This window comes from Neolamprologus multifasciatus, chromosome 18 (genome assembly GCF_963576455.1).
Source record: "Neolamprologus multifasciatus chromosome 18, fNeoMul1.2, whole genome shotgun sequence".
Classification (NCBI taxonomy): Eukaryota; Metazoa; Chordata; class Actinopteri; order Cichliformes; family Cichlidae; genus Neolamprologus; species Neolamprologus multifasciatus.
The window spans coordinates 35,156,752-35,174,123 of record NC_140456.1 but is presented as its reverse complement, the minus strand read 5'-3'; the positions used below and the strand labels follow the sequence as shown (position 1 = coordinate 35,174,123).

The 17,372-nt window shown below is 43.4% G+C and overlaps 2 protein-coding genes and 3 non-coding genes across 17 annotated transcripts in view; 2 read left to right on the top strand and 3 right to left on the bottom strand.

Annotated features, from left to right (window-relative positions):
• Nucleotides 1-10,311, bottom strand: part of depdc5 (DEP domain containing 5, GATOR1 subcomplex subunit) — a 34,291-nt gene extending 23,980 nt beyond the window's left edge. For 8 of the 13 annotated variants that reach the window (XM_085141154.1, XM_085141165.1, XM_085141157.1 and 5 more), the window contains exons 1-23: nucleotides 9,971-10,197; nucleotides 9,709-9,773; nucleotides 9,542-9,629; nucleotides 9,405-9,451; nucleotides 9,105-9,190; nucleotides 8,949-9,032; nucleotides 8,820-8,869; nucleotides 8,618-8,687; nucleotides 6,128-6,206; nucleotides 5,998-6,059; nucleotides 5,839-5,908; nucleotides 5,543-5,615; nucleotides 5,373-5,476; nucleotides 5,218-5,292; nucleotides 4,251-4,385; nucleotides 4,116-4,177; nucleotides 3,970-4,043; nucleotides 3,534-3,603; nucleotides 3,418-3,454; nucleotides 3,221-3,341; nucleotides 2,908-3,149; nucleotides 2,634-2,834; nucleotides 80-215 (exon numbers count right to left, since the gene is read on the bottom strand). In XM_085141154.1, the coding sequence (XP_084997280.1) occupies nucleotides 80-215; nucleotides 2,634-2,834; nucleotides 2,908-3,149; nucleotides 3,221-3,341; nucleotides 3,418-3,454; nucleotides 3,534-3,603; nucleotides 3,970-4,043; nucleotides 4,116-4,177; nucleotides 4,251-4,385; nucleotides 5,218-5,292; nucleotides 5,373-5,476; nucleotides 5,543-5,615; nucleotides 5,839-5,908; nucleotides 5,998-6,059; nucleotides 6,128-6,206; nucleotides 8,618-8,687; nucleotides 8,820-8,869; nucleotides 8,949-9,032; nucleotides 9,105-9,190; nucleotides 9,405-9,451; nucleotides 9,542-9,629; nucleotides 9,709-9,766 (2,024 nt within the window). In that variant the 5' untranslated portion in view covers nucleotides 9,767-9,773; nucleotides 9,971-10,197. The other 5 variants (XM_085141158.1, XM_085141163.1, XM_085141164.1 and 2 more) reach the window with 2 other exon arrangements.
• Nucleotides 10,312-10,659: 348 nt separating this feature from the next.
• Nucleotides 10,660-10,731, bottom strand: trnag-ucc (transfer RNA glycine (anticodon UCC)). The gene has a single exon. It is a non-coding gene; the product is annotated as a tRNA-Gly (tRNA).
• A 328-nt stretch (nucleotides 10,732-11,059) lies between these two features.
• trnak-cuu (transfer RNA lysine (anticodon CUU)) lies at nucleotides 11,060-11,132 on the bottom strand. The gene has a single exon. It is a non-coding gene; the product is annotated as a tRNA-Lys (tRNA).
• A 210-nt stretch (nucleotides 11,133-11,342) lies between these two features.
• trnan-guu (transfer RNA asparagine (anticodon GUU)) lies at nucleotides 11,343-11,416 on the top strand. The gene has a single exon. It is a non-coding gene; the product is annotated as a tRNA-Asn (tRNA).
• Nucleotides 11,417-13,995: 2,579 nt separating this feature from the next.
• On the top strand, nucleotides 13,996-17,063 carry LOC146498514 (phosducin-like). Its single transcript, XM_085141168.1, has 6 exons — nucleotides 13,996-14,109; nucleotides 15,455-15,511; nucleotides 15,671-15,807; nucleotides 15,910-16,129; nucleotides 16,209-16,321; nucleotides 16,576-17,063. The coding sequence occupies exons 2-6, from the start codon at nucleotides 15,463-15,465 to the stop codon at nucleotides 16,762-16,764; spliced, it is 708 nt and encodes a 235-aa protein (XP_084997294.1). The 5' UTR covers nucleotides 13,996-14,109; nucleotides 15,455-15,462; the 3' UTR covers nucleotides 16,765-17,063.
• Nucleotides 17,064-17,372: the final 309 nt, after the last annotated feature.

Sequence of the window (17,372 nt, the reverse complement as noted above, 5' to 3'; positions counted from 1 at the left end):
ATGAAAAGGCAGAAACCAGCAGCGATCACTCGGCGTGCCGGGGCTTTGTTTAGGGAACAAATGTTTGAGTGTGACTAACCTTCCGGTGGCCTCGTGATAGGCGAGCTCCAGCAGCTCCGCAGAGGTGTGGGCGGGGTCTCTCTGCTGGCTGTCCTGCAGCTCCGCCATGTTCTGCCTGGTCTGATGATGGATCTGGATGGCCTCCCCAGAAGGACCTGTTGAACAGGTTGAAAGGTTACGCGGGATAAGAAACATGGCTGACACGTTTATCTGGGCGAGGAAACCCTCTCTGTACGGATGCAGCAGCACCGACACACTGCCGGCTTTTCCATTTAACACTTTAATATCCGTCCTCGGGACTTTCTACAGAGACTAGCTGGTGTGTCAAAGCCGGCCCAGGTGTATTTTTGGGAACTTGTCAAGCACAAACTTTACTGGAACATTTAAATAAATGGATTTACAGCTCTTTGTAGCACATGCTAAACGAAGCACTAGTTGGACGGTCCGAGGGAGATGTGCCCAGACGGAGTAAAGGTGGATCGTCCAACCTCTGAGCTCAGCGTCAAAGCTCTGACTGAGTCTTTCAAACTGATAATAAAGCACGACGGTACGAGGTGCACGGGACAGAGCGCTCGAGCGTCCCGCACCAGATCGCAACACTGAGTCTCTCAGCAGTGCCTCCTCGCTCTGAATTTAGAGAAATGCATAAGATTGAAGCTTACGCTGCATTATTATGATTAATATTCAGCTCACGAGGTAACGCAGCACTGCTGATACACTTTGGTGCTCAGAAATGTGATGTTTGTAAAACCTTCAACTCCAATCATCAAAACTGGACTTCAAACACTGTCAGCACCTCATCACTCACAGCACATGCTCCTGTGCAGTCCTCCAAAGTCCACCTGCACGGTGGATGATGTGGGCTCGATATAATGTAAAAGTGTTACTTTTAGGCTACACATGAAGGTTTTCAGTGTAATCCTGAACCCACAGTGGGAGCCCACAGTGCCCTGCACAGGAGCTCCCCACCTGCCAGTTCAAAGAAGATTCACTGCTGTTGTTTAAGCACTGATTATAAAGTTCAGTGGATGCACCTGATGTTTTGGCGCCTTTTTTTCTCCTGATTAAACTTTGCATCTCTAGTCAGAAATAATGTTGACCAGAGATGGGCAGTAACGCGTCACTTGTAACACGTTACTGTAATCTGATTACTTTTTTCAAGTAACGAGTAAAGTAAGGGATTACTATTGCAAAAACGGTAATTAGATTACCGTTACTTTCCCGTAGGAACGCTGCGTTACTGCGTTACTAAAACCGTGATTTTTTGCGAGAATGTCTCATGACAGTGACGTAAGCGAGTGCGACGTTCGTGGCAACAGCTGTGTGCAGATCAACAATGGATCATATATGGAGTGCAGAGAGAGTATGAGCGTGCAGCGTTTAAAGCGTGGAAGTACTGACCTTACTTTGAGTTTGATTCCATAAAAAGTGACAAAAACATTAGTGTCCGTTGTGCGTGGGAAGAAAACTTCTTTTTACAGCGAAAAAACCCCTAAACTTCCAAACAAGCTCCGAGTAGCTACGACGTAATGGGAAACTCACAGAGAAACTCGCGGATTCTTCCACTGACCGCGGCACACCTGCACCAGGGTAACCCTCCGCCTACCCCACTCCTGCTTTACAGGTGAAAATAGAGCAACAGGACCGCTAGTCTTTGACTTTATTTATTTTCTGCTGTGTTTTACTTGCATCTATTTGAAAGACTGAGTGTAAACACACAAAAAAAAAAAAAAAAATTGTGCTGGAATGTGCAGAAAATAGGTTTAAATGTTAAACTAATTTCTTCCAGTCAGAGAATGTTGCAGATAATTAAGTTTTTGCTTGATGCATAAAGTTAAAAGATTAAAACTAATAAAACAAGTTTTAAAAAGAGACTTTTCCATTTGATTACATTTTGTATGATGATTATGCAGAAAAAGTAGAATTGGGCTGAAAGATCTATCACTTTATCACCTATTCAGGTTGTAAATCAGGGGTGTCAAACTCAAATACACAGTGGGCCAAAATTCAAAACTGGAACAAAGTCGCTAACATTAATATTTATTGAAATACATTTATTCCTCCAGATATGAGAATGAATCTTTTCTTATGGACTCAAACAAGTTTTGCTGAAAAACTGAATATGGAACAAGCAAAGCTCAATACTAAACAATATATATATTAGCTGTATAATACCAGTAGGCCAGCTCTAACAGTAATTTGGTATGTCTTCGTGGGCCAAATGTAATTAGGCTGCGGGCCAAATTTGGCCCACGGGCCAGAGTTTGACACCTATGTTGTAAATCATGTTTTTAAAAAGTAACTAAGTAATTAGTTACTTTTAAAAATAAGTAATCCGTAAAGTAACGGGATTACTTTTTTGGGGAAGTAATCAGTAATTAGTTACTGATTACTTTTTTCAAGTAACTTGACCAACACTGGTGTTGACATCACGTCAGAGACGCTCCAGCCTTCATCGCCTCTTCCCCTCATGTGTGGCACCGCTACTAAACTTTATAAATAAATGTTGGCGCTGGGATGAATTTATTCATTTGTGAACCAAAGCGTGTTTGCTAGACTGTGTAAAACCTCACCGACAGGAAATGTGTGCATCCAGCGGCGGCGGTTGGACGTGAGCTTCATGGGCATCCTGGAGGGGGTGAAGGGATTGATGAGCGCTCTCTGAGGAGTGTAACCTCCGGGCCGGATGTGCAGCGTGGACTCGGCACTTCCCACTGTGAACCTCCCCGGGGCGCTGGAGTCCCGCTGAGACTCCATCATCTTTTCTAAAAGGTCTGAGCGACACACTGAGATTAGAAAAGGAACAAAACGTTTACACGGCGACCCCTGCAGGTGGGAGGACTTTACCTCTGGTGCTGGTGTATCCCAAAGAACTGCTGACTTCATACTGAGCAGCAGGCATGCGGGGTATCAGCAGCATGTTGGACACGGGCCCCAGGCTGTCGTCAGAGGCCAGGCTTCGTTGTTCGTCGGGACCTCCTGAGCGAACCGGCGGGGACGCACCTATGCCCGTGCTGACGTCCACCGAGCCCCAGCTCTTCCTCCCGCTCTCTTTGTCTCGAGCCATTCTGAAAGACAAGCAGCCGCTACTGCATAACACAGCTGAGGGTCAGCACAGAGAACATCTTTTACCTCCAGAAGCACAGAAGCAGTCAGCTACCTGAAGTTTGTGCTCCTTTGAATTCGTGAAGGACCAGGAAGTCTGAACACCTGAGCGTCGTAGGCGTCGTAGTCCACCTGTATGGGCAGCGCGTTGTCACAGTCCTTCGGCACACAGAGAGCTGGAAAAATGACAAAGTCAGCATCGAGCTCCTGCTTCACAAAGCCAGAGCACAGAGATCGATGCTCAGCACTTACTGTGCTCTTTGCTGCTCTTGAACTTCTCTGCTTGAAGCTACAAATATGGGTCAGTTAATGAGAAACACAATTTTTCATCCATCAACAATGTTGTGAGTAACATTACGCAGATGTACCTTATGGCCAGCCAGTTTGATTCGAGGGGTAAAGGAACCACACGAGTTCTGGCTGCTGGACGTGTAGAAGCTGTGGACGAGGAGCAAAACGGGAATCAATCACTCAGCTCCACCTCGCCATCGATCGCATTTCAATTCAAGCGTAGCAGTTTACACAGAGGCTTCTAACGAGCTACAGTTACTCTGCACATCAGCACACGAGCACGCCTCGCTCCTGCTCGGAGTGAACGAGGCCGTGGTCAAGCGTACGCTCCTCTCAGGAAAGCCTGTCGCTGTGGCGCACAGGAACCAGCAGCATCACTCAGGCTGGACCTTTTTCACCAAAGACGTGAGATGAAACTCATCAGGTGACAGGAGCATTTTTCTCTTTGTTTACTAACGAGTCGCTCTGACGCGCTGAGGCTGACGCTCGTCTTACTGTCACCATCAGTCTTACCTGTGGTTGATCCAGTGAGGAAGGTTGTAGTCGTCACCCACACCAGAGTCTCCGGGTGGTGTCCTGTTGTGTAGCTGCAGCAGGAGAGACAGAGCATCAGAGACACACACACACAGTCACAGACACACACACACACACACACACACCTTGAATAACGGCACAGCGTGCAGTGGCTGCTCCCCCATACACACCAGGTCCACGCCGATCCCTGGAAGGACACAGCTGTAACTGTAACAGTGTCTGCTGACTTGTTGGCGAGCCGTGTTTGTGCGTTCACTCACCGTTGTCGATCATTCGCTGTTTGGTGAGAATCATGAGCAGACGGTCGACTTCGAACACGCCCACCCCAGGCGTGATGACCACTGACATCTGGCCCGTGCGGTCGAAGTTGCGGTTGATGTAGTGCTTGTCGAACACTGAGGGAACAACGGTGACTGACTTTGCATCCCTGAGATAAAGACTGTGTTTGGTTGTTAATAGTAAAGAAAATGCTGCAGCAAGAGTCCTGACAGAGACGAGAAAGAGAGCAGATTTCTCCTGTTTTGGCTTCCTGTTAAATCCAGAATTCAAAATCCTGCTGCTCACATACAAGGTCTTAAATAATCAGGCCCCATCTTATCTTAATGACCTTGTAGTACCATATCACCCTATTAGAGCACTTCGCTCTCGCTCTGCAGGCCTACTTGTTGTTCCTAGAGTATTTAAAAGTAGAATGGGAGGCAGAGCCTTCAGTTTTCAGGCCCCTCTTCTGTGGAACCAGCTTCCAGTTTGGATTCAGGAGACAGACACTATCTCTACTTTTAAGATTAGGCTTAAAACTTTCCTTTTTGCTAAAGCATATAGTTAGGGCTGGACCAGGTGACCCTGAATCCTCCCTTAGTTATGCTGCAATAGATGTAGGCTGCCGGGGGATTCCCATGATGCACTGGGTGTTTCTTCTTCACTCACTATGTATTAACAGACCTCTCTGCATTGAATCATATCTGTTATTAACCTCTGTCTCTCTTCCACAGCATGTCTTTATCCTGTCTTCCTTCTCTCACACCAACCAATCACAGCAGATGGCCCCGCTGCTGGTTCCAAGATGGCTGCAGACCAGTTTGTGGTGCGCCTCCTCAGGACGCTGTGACTTAATGATACTGACTGTCTCTGTGTGAGGACTCACTAGTTTCACCAAAATCCTGCACAGGGCCTTTAAACAACAACAAAACGTGTAAGACATTACAGGGAAGCTGCAGCAGCACCTACCATTGAACGACAGGTTAATGGCTTCCAGGTAGTTGCCTTGGGCAGCGGTGGAGTTGTAACCGACAGGAAAAGCATCTGTGAGCGAGCACACGGTTCAGACTGTGGATGGGAACGAATGCAAAGATCTACGAGTGGGCGAAGGACACAATCACTACCTGCTTCTTTCAGCCGCACCAGCACTGGATACTGGATGAAGAGCTTCTTGATAGTGACCAACATCGACGTCCACTCATCCCGTCTCTCGTTCTGAGCGACGACCCTGACGATTGGAATCAGAGTCACAGGCCGCTCTGTTGCTGGTATCCACAGGTGTCGGGATGCTTACCTGTAGAAGTCTTCATAGAAGCGTCCCTCGTGGTCTTCTCTGATGGAGCCTCTGAGGATCTCTGGAAACTCCTCTGAAGAAGAAACAGATTTATGTTCACCAGCAAACACACACGTTAAAGCTAAATGTTCTTGTGTCATGTTTACACACAAAAACAAACACAACAAGAGGATGAGGGTCCCCACCACACCAGCCTGCACGAGCAGTTACTTTACTCACTTTAAGCAGTCGGGAAAAAGAGAAATCTCCTGTTTGCCAACAAGACTGACCAAACATTTGTCTCAGCTCACACTGACCTAATGTTTTGGCGTTGTAGAACGTGCGTGAGAACAGCACAACCGTCACCTCATGGCTGCAGTTCTTCTCCTGGTTTGGGATTAAACATGTGAGAATCATTCATGTGGTCACAGAGGAAACAGCAGGGTGCTGATACAAACAGAAAGAAAAGCACAAACCTTCCACTTGGTGAAAAGGTCAGACAGAAAACCATTGACAGCCTTTTCAAAGTAGAGGTCCCCTAAGAGAAACGTCTGGGATTAGACACGGCATGAAGAGCTCGCCTTAAAAACAAAAACATCATCTTACCATAGACGTCAAAGTCCCACATCTCACAGCTCATCTGGATAAAGATGTAAACCATGGCAGACGTAGATCTGAACACCACCTGTGTCACAGCAGCAGAGTGTCTGACAGCAGGAAGTTACCGACACAACAGCTGTTGCTTCTTCATTCAAGTCTGAGTTCAGGTGTGATCTGTCCTATTCAGTAGGATAAATGTGAAGTAACCTACATCCTACCACTGGCTAGAAAAACACTGATTTACTTTCTACACTTTTAGCTCTTTAGTCAGTAAAGCAGTGATGCAGGACCGGATTAGGTCAAACCTTTCAGTCAGAACTTTATTGATATTCTTGGTCATTACAATGTAGGGCTGCCGCAAACGATTATTTTGATAGTCGACTAATCAGATCATCATCTATTGGACGTAAAACGTACAGCTTATTGCACCAGCAGCATCTGCTCTTATATAACTATCATTAGCTTACAGCTTTAAGTGTTTAAGGTATGTGCTAACTAAAAATAAAGACAAGATGATAGTTTATTAAATTTTAATGAAATTTGTAGATTGTTTTGGTGAAGTTTAATAAACTCCTTGCTATCTAAAATATAACAGGACACCGGAGTATATTCTCCAGCATCTCACACTTCTGATAATCAGCTGTCTGCTTGACGTTTATTCAGCTGTGTAAAAACTATAACTTTAATCTCAGCCAAACCGATTTACTCAGGAACAAATAAAACACTAAAAAAGCCAAACAATAACATTTTTAAGTTATCTAAGTGACTTATATATCATGTTTAACCTGAGTAGCGAAAGACGGCGGTGGGTTTGGAAACGATTAGCCGGGAGTCCGGTGTTCTCACGGCTGTAGTTAGCCTAGCCCCCGGCTAGCTATCGAGCTAGTGGCTAACAGACGTCTCCGAAAACGTCGGAGCGCTTTTGAAAATATGTGGTGTCTTGATAAACTGAGCAGATATTTGAGGTTTACACAGCTACATTCTCGCCTGAAAATATGTTAAACGTTTATTTTGTGACCCAGAAAGAATAATAAGAGTAATATTAAAACTAACTAGCAGCCGCCATTGTTGGAAACTGAGCTTCTTCTTCTTCGGGGTTTAACGGCAGCTGGCATCCTTGTACATGCAGTGCTGCCATCTTCTGTTTCAGTCCGTTATTACAGTCTTAAATCCTACTACTTATTCCTGCATCTTTTGGAGATTCAAATGACGCGTCGACAATTGACCCTGTGCACGAGAAAATGCTAACTTCCTGGTTTGAGACCGGATGTGGGGTTGTACATTTCCGGTAGCTTTACTTTGCGGTCAATCGCTACTGCAAAGATATACTCCAAAATTGATGTCCAAAACTCGAAAACGGAACGATCGCGTTAAGTTACAAAGAGGAGAAGGTGGGAACACTCACCACTGTTGTGTCATAAAAATCTAATGATCAACTTTGACGTTTAAATAATTTAGATCGATCAGTTGTTTACATCACTAAACACAAGCAGAACTGCATCACTGCAGCAGAAGACACATCGTCCACATTCAGAAGCACATCTCTGTATAGTGACTGGTCTTATGATTTAAACAGGCAAATGTTCAGCATTCAAACTACAGGTGAACAATAGTCAAACCAGATGTTTCCCCGTTATGTCGATATCAGCTAGTCAAGTACACACCTACACAGCATGTTAACAAACCGTGAAAAAAAGCCACACAAAAAATTAATGATTGCTGGTAACGGTTTCTATACATTAGTATTTACGAAGGGTATGTTGTTACTTACCTTCAAAATTACAGCGGTCCCTCGCTATAACGCGGTTCACCTTTCACCTCGCTGTTTCGCAGATTTTTTAGTGCAAGTTTGCAGGCTTTTTTACGTCCTGCGTCCTGATCGCTGCAGACGATCTCCTCCGTCTCTCCTGTACAGAATCGCTGCATCTATCGCTAGCAGTGTGACTCTGAAGTGCAGTGCTGTATGTCCACGATGTACACGAAACGTTTTGCACCGTCAAAAAATAAAATTGGCTACTTAATTTCACCTATCACTGGTTATTTTTAGAACATAACACCCGCGATAAACGAGGGACAGCTGAGAAATATAACATTTGAATCCATTTTCTCTTTTCCCCTGAGGCGTGGGGGAAAAATATCGACAAGTCGATGAACATCATTTACAGATATATTGGGTAAATGCCCGAGACATCTATAGAAATGTAAATCGCCGCTTTATTTATTGATTTGCTTAACTTGTTTTGGACCGTAAACAGGGCGCGAATAGGACACCGGAAACAAAGCTCCCCACAGGAGTTTCCGCACCGGAAGTAGCATATGCTAACGTGCACATAGTCAATTAAATCAGTCGTCGACGATTTTGATAGTCGACTAATCGTGGCAGCCCTATTACAATGACATGTTAACGTCTTTGGAGCATGTCGACACTGTGGAATGAATAAAAACAGGTCAGCGTTTCCTTGGCTGATCGCTGCATCAGCATCTTCTTCCACTCACCCTGGTGTCTTCACTGATGTAGCCACAGGTCACCTTCTCTCCTTTCACCCAGAGTTCACTGGCCTGAGCTCTGAAGATTCAAACACACTTTAGTATGAAAAACTCTCACTTCCTTCACCATCGTGAACAAAGCGTAAATGTCACTAACACGAACACCTTCTGGTTAACCCTTACAAACAGCGCTGTGAAGTCATTTATGTACCTGATTCCTGCAAACTCAACCTTCTGGGTCACGTAAGCACATGTGCTCACCTGGAAGGACAGAGAACAGCAAACTTAAATACCACAGCGCACGCAGCATTCAGATGGACCTGACGTTCACGTGGCTCACCAGGCTTTTCTTCAGTCTCCACATGTCTCCTCTGCCGATGTACTGGTCCTTGAACGTCAGCTCCACCAGGTCCAGCGTTACATCCTGACAGAAAGAAAACAGACACTGTGTCCCAGCGACGGTCGAGGGGCCGAGGAGCGCTCAGAGCGAACGTACCTTAGGGTCGACGATGTTGACGATGACATCCTGGTATGCACGCAGCTTGAAGGCCTGTGCTACAGTCTGGTCCACACTGATCGTCTCTGTGTAACGACAACATGCTCATCAGCTGTAAGGCAGAGCTACCATTTTACCATGTTGATGAACATCAGAGAGAACCTACCTGCAACTCAGGGAAATGCCTACATCAAAAAAGTCAATCGTATTGTCTATTGCAGGAATAAGCTATCAGGTTTTACCTTATAAAGAATAAATGAAACATTTAAACACCACAAACACGCTGCTACCTAAGATTACCTTTCTGTAGGTCCTCTTTTAGGCTCTTCACCTGCAGCAGGAGGGGACTGGGAATATTTCAAAGGGAAATATTTCATTATAGTTTCAATGGCAAACGCTTAACCCTATAAAAATACAGCAATCTTACATAATCTCACCTGTATTCATCGGTGGGATGTGCAATCTCAATTATATTCCCCAAAGTGACTTGAGGGAAAACTTTTGGGTTGACAACCAACTCATCATCTGTTCGGAGGATAAGTTCATTTGCAAAAGCAATCAAATCTTTGCAGAGAAACAAACACGGAGCAGAGTCTCTACTCACCGCTTCCACCGAAACCTTTCTTGTGCAGCACAAGCTTATAGGACTTACTGGTCTTCATGGTTTAACTGGGAAACAAAACCACGAGATCATCAGTGACATCTCAAACCAATGAGAGAGCTGAATTCTGGCTCATATGAAGGTATTGACCCTGCCACGGCATTTTCCCGTCATGACCAACAAGCAGGACTTCTGCAATAACGGTCTTAACTACTACTTAACACTAAAGGAAGACATAAACACGTGAACACGAAGAAAACAGTACCTGAACTCTATTTCTCCAACAATTCACTGCCAGCAGCTCAGATTGTCCACAGATGGTGATAGCATTGTAGCCTAGCAAACGACAAGTGGCTACAACAGCTTACAGCATCGACCTGACAGCAGCACCAAGGCGGTTATAACTACCTACAATGAGAAGGCATCCAAACAACTCCGATCAGGTTTAACTACTGCTTCCAGGCAGACATATATAGCAGTCGTGTGACTGACTATTACCTGCACTCTGTACACTTCCTCCATATCATGGAAACGAGCGATGCGATTGGTTCGTGGCAGTTCAGAGAGCGTGTTAAACAATCAAGAGACTAACTCCGCTCATTTCCGGTTTCGCTTCTTTTGGCACATTAATCCGAGCGTTAGATTCCCGGCCAGTGCAACACGGTTTAACAACACGTGTGTGTGCGCGCGCGCGCGTGTAGTGTGTGTGTGTAAAACCGTGTACAGGTGAATAGACTTGACTTTCTGGGGATTTATTGGCCTGAATTATTGAGCATAGATTAAACCAGGTCACACCATACACATACCCAAAGAAACGAATTTGATAAGATCTTTGTAGGAAGAACGGGAAAATGTCAAAGCTAAAGAGACATATTCTGGGTGATCTTTTCTCTACATGTAAAACAGTAGATTTGCATTTGTCTGCTGGTAAGAGGAAATCGTTCACGAAAACTTTGCGTTGGCCGGGAATCGAACCCGGGTCAACTGCTTGGAAGGCAGCTATGCTAACCACTATACCACCAACGCATGTGTAAACGACCTAGCGGTCTGGTAAACTGGTGTTTCGGTGATTCAACTTGACATCGACACCAGTGTCTCCCTAGTGTAGTAGTTATAAGATAAGATAAGATAACCTTTATTAGTCCCACACGTGGGAAATTTGTTTTGTCACAGCAGGAAGTGGACAGTGCAAAAGTTACTGTACACAACTGTACAGAATGACGTTCGCCTCACACGCGAAAGGTTCCGGAAGCAGTGGTTAATTGCTCTGGGTGTTCTGTTTTTTGTTTGTTTAAATGGCTAAATATTTATGGCCTTTTTTTGCTGTATGGAAAGACAAAACACAAAAGCTATGCGCCCAACGTGGGGCTCGAACCCACGACCCTGAGATTAAGAGTCTCATGCTCTACCGACTGAGCTAGCCGGGCAACTGGATGCGAAGTAAAAATAATTGGACTTTAGCCTACAGTGTTAGGGTACAGAGCTGGTGGTATTGCATATTGCTGTGTGTATGCCCGACAATACTTTAAGTGTTGTTCATTGTAAACGGAAAAGTTAGTGGACTAAGGAAAAGACAAGATTTTTTTTTCGTCAAAATGTACGCATTTATTCTTCTTGAAGGGCTTCTGGGCTCGTGTGTCTCTGTGGCGCAATCGGTTAGCGCGTTCGGCTGTTAACCGAAAGGTTGGTGGTTCGAGCCCACCCAGGGACGTTAATTTTTGTTGATTATTTATGGTGTAAAGTTGCAAACTTTATTTTTTTGGGTTGTCTTGAATTAATAATGTTAGTAATTACATTAAATTAATTTTATATGTGATTTGAAATTAAATCCCAATGTTAGTAGGTTCAAAATAAAATTCAAGTTGTAATTACTTAAAGAAATTGAATAGGTTACTTATTTTTTCTTCACTATAACTTCTGATTTCAAGTTCCCTCCCCTGCCCACTTAACTAGCCCGGGTGACCCACCATGGTATTATAAGAAAAACCATAAATCCTTTGAATGAAAACAAACGCTGTTGTCACAGTGATGTACACTGTCTTGTTGGTATTTATGTATCAGTCTAATAAACTTAAACCTACACCATCCTCCCTATTCTGCTGTTCTAAACTGTACCTGAAAGTAGACTGTTGGTCGAGTTAACCTCCTGAACTATCTACAACACATGGTGAAAACCTGAAATTAAGACAGAGAAGACTAGAGGTGAGACATGATAATTACTGATTACTGATAACAGATTTAGATATATTTTCATAAACTATTCATTTGCCACATCAATAAACAGCATGGCAGGGCAAAATATTTTTTCTAACATGGCAACCTTTAAAAAGTGAAAGGAGACAGAAAGACAGGTGAGAAAGAAGAAAACTGACTTTTTGATGGCATTTTGCACACAGTACTGGTGCAGTATCTAGAAAATGTGGGAAAATACTGGCATCATATACAGTACTTAGTTACTTCTGAAGAAATTATGATGGGACCCTAAAAAAATTACTATGTACAATAATGGATTTCTATACATTTTACATCAGATGAAAACGTTTGTTGTAAGATTCAGATAATTATTTATTAACAGCGAGATATTTTAAATGAGAATAAGAAAGAAAAGTATTTCTTTGTGCCCCCCTCTCCCTGTTAATGCCCTACCTGCCCCCCTGGCAAAACTTTGCTAGACCCGCCCCTGCACAGTTACCAGCTGTCAGCTACTTAGAAAAGGATCCTGGTGTTATTTGTCTCTCAGAAACAGTTCATAACTTCAACTCATTCATGTCACCTAAAAGGTAAACCTGTTTCTCCATCAGCTGTTCAGCTCTGATGATTCAGTAAGAACATCTCCTGGTTTCATCTTCATGTTTCCCTCTCACCACATATCCAAACCATCATGACCAGCAGCTTTACAGCTGTGGCTCCAGCAAACATCAGCTGATACTAGAAAGTAATATTAAATAAATTCTAACAACAGCTGATCAAGCTTAAACGTGCTGCTGTTGTTTAGTGCGACATCCGCTGGTTTCCTGTTTCTGGTACAAAGTGGGCGATAAACAAACAAGAGAGACGATCAGCTGATCATTGATCAGTTTCATGATTGAAGTAGAAACAGGAGAGAGAGAGAAGAAGAGGCAGCTGTGCAGCAAAGACAGAATAAATCCAGCTTTGTTTCTTTTTCATTGTAGCTGAAGTTCAGGACAAACTGTTCCTTTTCAGCTCAACACAAAACGCGTAATATTTTCTCTGAATACGAGACGATTCCGTTTTTTACGGAACATTTGGCAACTCTACTAACTAACCTTATGAATAAAATAAAGTTCACCATCAGTAACATCATAGCACCCACGCAGCTGTAGAAACTCCGTCATGCTAGCTAGTAGCAGTACGAGTTATTGTAACTGACTGTAAAAAGTCAGCACAAGGAAAATAAACTCCACCTAAACTTGGTTTATATCTGACCAGATAGACTGCAGCTCATAACTTCTTAAAACTGATCTCAAACTGATCTCCCTGTTGGAGCTCAGTCTGGGGGGAGTTATTTTTTTCTCCTTATCTTTGCTCATGTGGTGCATTTTACATGTTATACCTCTCTGACCTGTCTTCCCCATGTGATGTTTTGTGTAATGTATGTATGGTCGGAGGGTAAGATGGCGCCGCCATTGCGTGCAATAGGTCGGCAGCCTTATGAAATTTCCCCTTGTGGGACTAATAAAGGTATATCAATCAATCAATCAATCAATCAATCAATCAATCAAAGGGCTTGTGTCTTCTATCCTTTCTTCCTTCCATCACCCAGAACTACTTGCGGCAGATGGCCCCGACCCTCCCTGAGCCCGGTTCTGGAGGTTTCTTCCTGTTGAAAAGGAGTTTTTCCTTTCCGCTCTTGCCAAGTGCTGACTCAAAGGGGGTTGTCTGATTTTCTCTGTATTATAAAAAGTTTCTCTTTTAACATTTTGTGTTGCAGGCTTGTAGATACTACGATAAAACGTAAGCAGAGCACACACTGCCACAGTTAAATTGCGATGTCCAAAACAAACCATAAAAAGTAAACTGAAGAAATAAACTCATTGGCTAGATAAAGACCATATGTCACTCTTTTTTTTCTTTTTCTCAAAAGTAACCAAAGCAACAGACGACGACTTTAACTTGTTTTGTTTTCCACACGTAAAACATGTAAAAATGCTGTGTAACTTCGGCCTCCTCAGTCCACAACACTGAGGCAGGTATTGCACCTAATCATATTAAACAACACAACATTATGGTGACAGCGATTATGACGACTGTGAAGATTAAGCTTATTCCCTCTGCTCTAGCTCCGCCCTTTGTAAGCTCCCCGCTCTCAGCCAGATCTCACACTACCAGTGAACAACATTGACTGACTGGCTTTTAGAACCAGTTCTTATTCACCGGACAAAGGTAAGAGCTGGTCATTTCTTTCTTTAGAAAGCATGCATTGGTGCAAATATTTATTTTTGCATTGAAAACCGTTATTGTTAATGCTGCTGGTGTAAGTGTAGCCTTTGACACACACAGTAATGTCATTGTTCTGCAGATGTGGTTAACACTCAGTTACTTTGTGTTGGTTTGGTGTTCCACAAACATGTTGTTGCATATAAATCTGTTTATGTGTGCTTCTGCATTTCTTCATTTTCTTAAATCAATTCTTATGTGTTTTCTTACTGACTTTTCAAGCCATGTCATGTTAAAAAGCATCGCCCTCTACAGTTAAAGTTCACTTCTTTAACTGAATGTTCATCGAAACCAGTGAAGGAAGAAATGAAAGCTTTGACAACCTGAACGAATTAGCTGCCTCAGCCTGACGGGCTTCATCAGTTATATGACTGACGTAGCTTTGCTGTCATCGACCGCCCAGCTGTCTCAGCAGCTTTCAGTGTATGAAAGCAATATATGTGGAATATTTAGTGATCGCAGTTGCTAATCAGACGGATGCATAGCAAATAAAGAAATAAATACAACATTTTCCAGTCTTTTTATGCAATATTGCCTGGTCTCAGTTCATGTGGGAGGCAAAATAAAATAAAAATCAGAGCAATGATATGCACTTTTATATTTTTTATGAGCAGGTGTAAGATTGTGACAGTGAAGCTCCTCCCACCCAGCAACATCAATGTAGCCACGTCATTTTTCTGTTTAGTTTAAACGTTGCTGTCAGCTCGGTGCTGATACTTGAATGTGTTACTAAAGAAAGACATCGTGTTGTAACAAATGGCTTTGAACTGGGAACAGCAAGAACTCCAACGTTTCTGTGTGTTTGACAAGCATACAAAAAAGAGTAATGATCCATAAAACAGATAAATAACACAATCATGAGTCCATCAGCTTCTTTTTAATCAGTTACAATGTTACCATTGTAAAAACGGTCACAGAGGATTTTCAGGGTCATACCAATAAAATAAATATCTAAATAATATTTATTATAAATAATAAATAAAATAAAACTTCATTGTCTTGTTTAGCTTTCGTTAAATTTTATTGGTTTTAGCTCACAAATGATGTCATATCACTCACATATATAAGCTGTCCTAAGTGTGACTCGTGGTAATCTCATCTTAATCTGATAAGTAAACTTCAGCCTAGTTTAAACTAAATGTTTGTGACAACTGTGCCTAAATGCATGAATCATGCTGCAGATATTGAGATTTGGAGCTGTCACGATGTTGATTAGTTGTGACGTGAAGCCAAAATGACACAAGCTTATTGAAGCTAAAGAAAACGCTGTTATCTACTCTGTGTGTCGCAGGCTGCAGGATGTCTGCCACCACTCAGGAAGAGGACGACGTGCCCGCCAATCACACAGGTCAGCGACGTCACACGATCGTCTATTACAGCTGGATGCAAAACTCGTGGATTCAGGCTGTTATTGCCTTCGATGCTGTTTTGACTCGTGGTCGCCGACTCGTGGCGTTTTGACTCATGAAAACACATTGCTTTGTTACACTTCTTTGTGTGTCTGCAGGTCCCAAAGGTGTCATTAATGACTGGCGAAGGTTTAAGTTGGACAGTGTGGATCAGACTGTCCCTCAGAACAAGAGAGAGCTGCTCAGACAAATGTCCAGTCCTCGAGATGATGACAAGGAGAGACTCAACAGAAAGGTGAACGGAAACATCTGGAACAATATAATCATAGTAACGACACAGAGAGGCATGCAAGTGTAAAAGCAAGTGCAGCAGTAACAGCTGTTTTCTCACCTGTAGATGAGCGTTCAGGAGTACGAGTTGATCCAAGAGGAGGACGAACGCTGCCTAAAACGCTACAGGAAACAGTGCATGCAGGAAATGCACGAGCGCCTGAGCTTTGGTCCCAAGTTTGAATCCGTCCATGAACTTGAGAGCGGAGAAGCCTTCCTTGAAGTCATAGAGAAGGAACACCGGTTGACCCTGGTGGTGGTCCACATCTACCAGCATGGTGTCAAAGGTCAGGTGTTTGAGGGGGGTGCATATTCAAGGGTAGTCTCAACACGACTAACTTCTTCTTCTTCTCTGTGCTTCGTCAGGCTGTGAAGAGCTGAACTCATGCCTGGACTGTTTGGCTACTGAATACTCCAGCGTCAAATTCTGCCGTATCGATGCCGTGGCCACCGGTGCTGCCGAACGCTTCTCCTCTGAGGTTAGTGTGACTGTGTGACAAACACCTTAATGAACACTAAGCTTGGGTTACTCTGGCCTTGATCTATAGAAATGAGGACAAGTGGACGACTCCATCCCTGCAGGGATTTCTCTGGGATCTGATTTCCATCCTGTTCCCTAAACTGAAAACATTATTTTAAAGGCTTCTTGTCCAGGAAATATTCCTGTGGCTGGGAGTTACTTCCAATTATAATGACTACAAGCTCATTTGGAGTTTTGTTGCTATTCTTCCAGGTTCTTCCGACCCTATTGGTGTACAAGGCTGGTGAGTTACTGGGTAACTTCCTGGCTGTGACCCAACACTTCAATGAAGAGTTCTTTGCGACGGATGTTGAGGCCTTTCTCAATGAATATGGCCTCTTACCCGAGAAGGAGTTTGAAGCGTGTGCTGCTGATGAGGATGAGGGAGGGGAAGTGGAATAGAGCATTTATGCAGTGCAGTGGAGGGGAGCAAATACAAGTAGAAACCAGGATGGGCGGATCTGACGGTAAGGGGCAAATGAAAAGGAGAGCTGAGGAAAAGAAGTGGAAGAACAGCAGCTGGGATGTACACATGTTTAAAGAAAAGCACAACACTGTGCATACAGATAAAGATCTAGCAGCTCAAATGCTGAACCTATTTAGAGACTGTTAGACGTAAACCACAGACGGCGAGCAGGTCTGTGCTGAAATACTGCTTAGCAGTGATGTCATAACTCTCCAATAAAAGATTCTTCATCACAGCTCTTCCTGTCAGTGTCTTTTTTATAATTAGCAACATTCATATTTTAATGTGACGTATATGAAACATCATCGTGGACTGCAGAGGTGGGAGTACAAATAAATCTGTCCTGTATTCTTCTGACAACATTTTACTTTTACTCCATTTTTAAACAAATTTCTGCACTTTCTCAAAACAGGTTCGTTACTTTTCTTTTGACAGATCTGAGTCATTATTTAACACGGCGAGCCTCGAAGAGTTTAAGCAGCTCTGAAGGCAAAAGAAGATCCAAGCTGGAGCTAGCAAAGTGTAGCTAATGAAGTAAACTTGT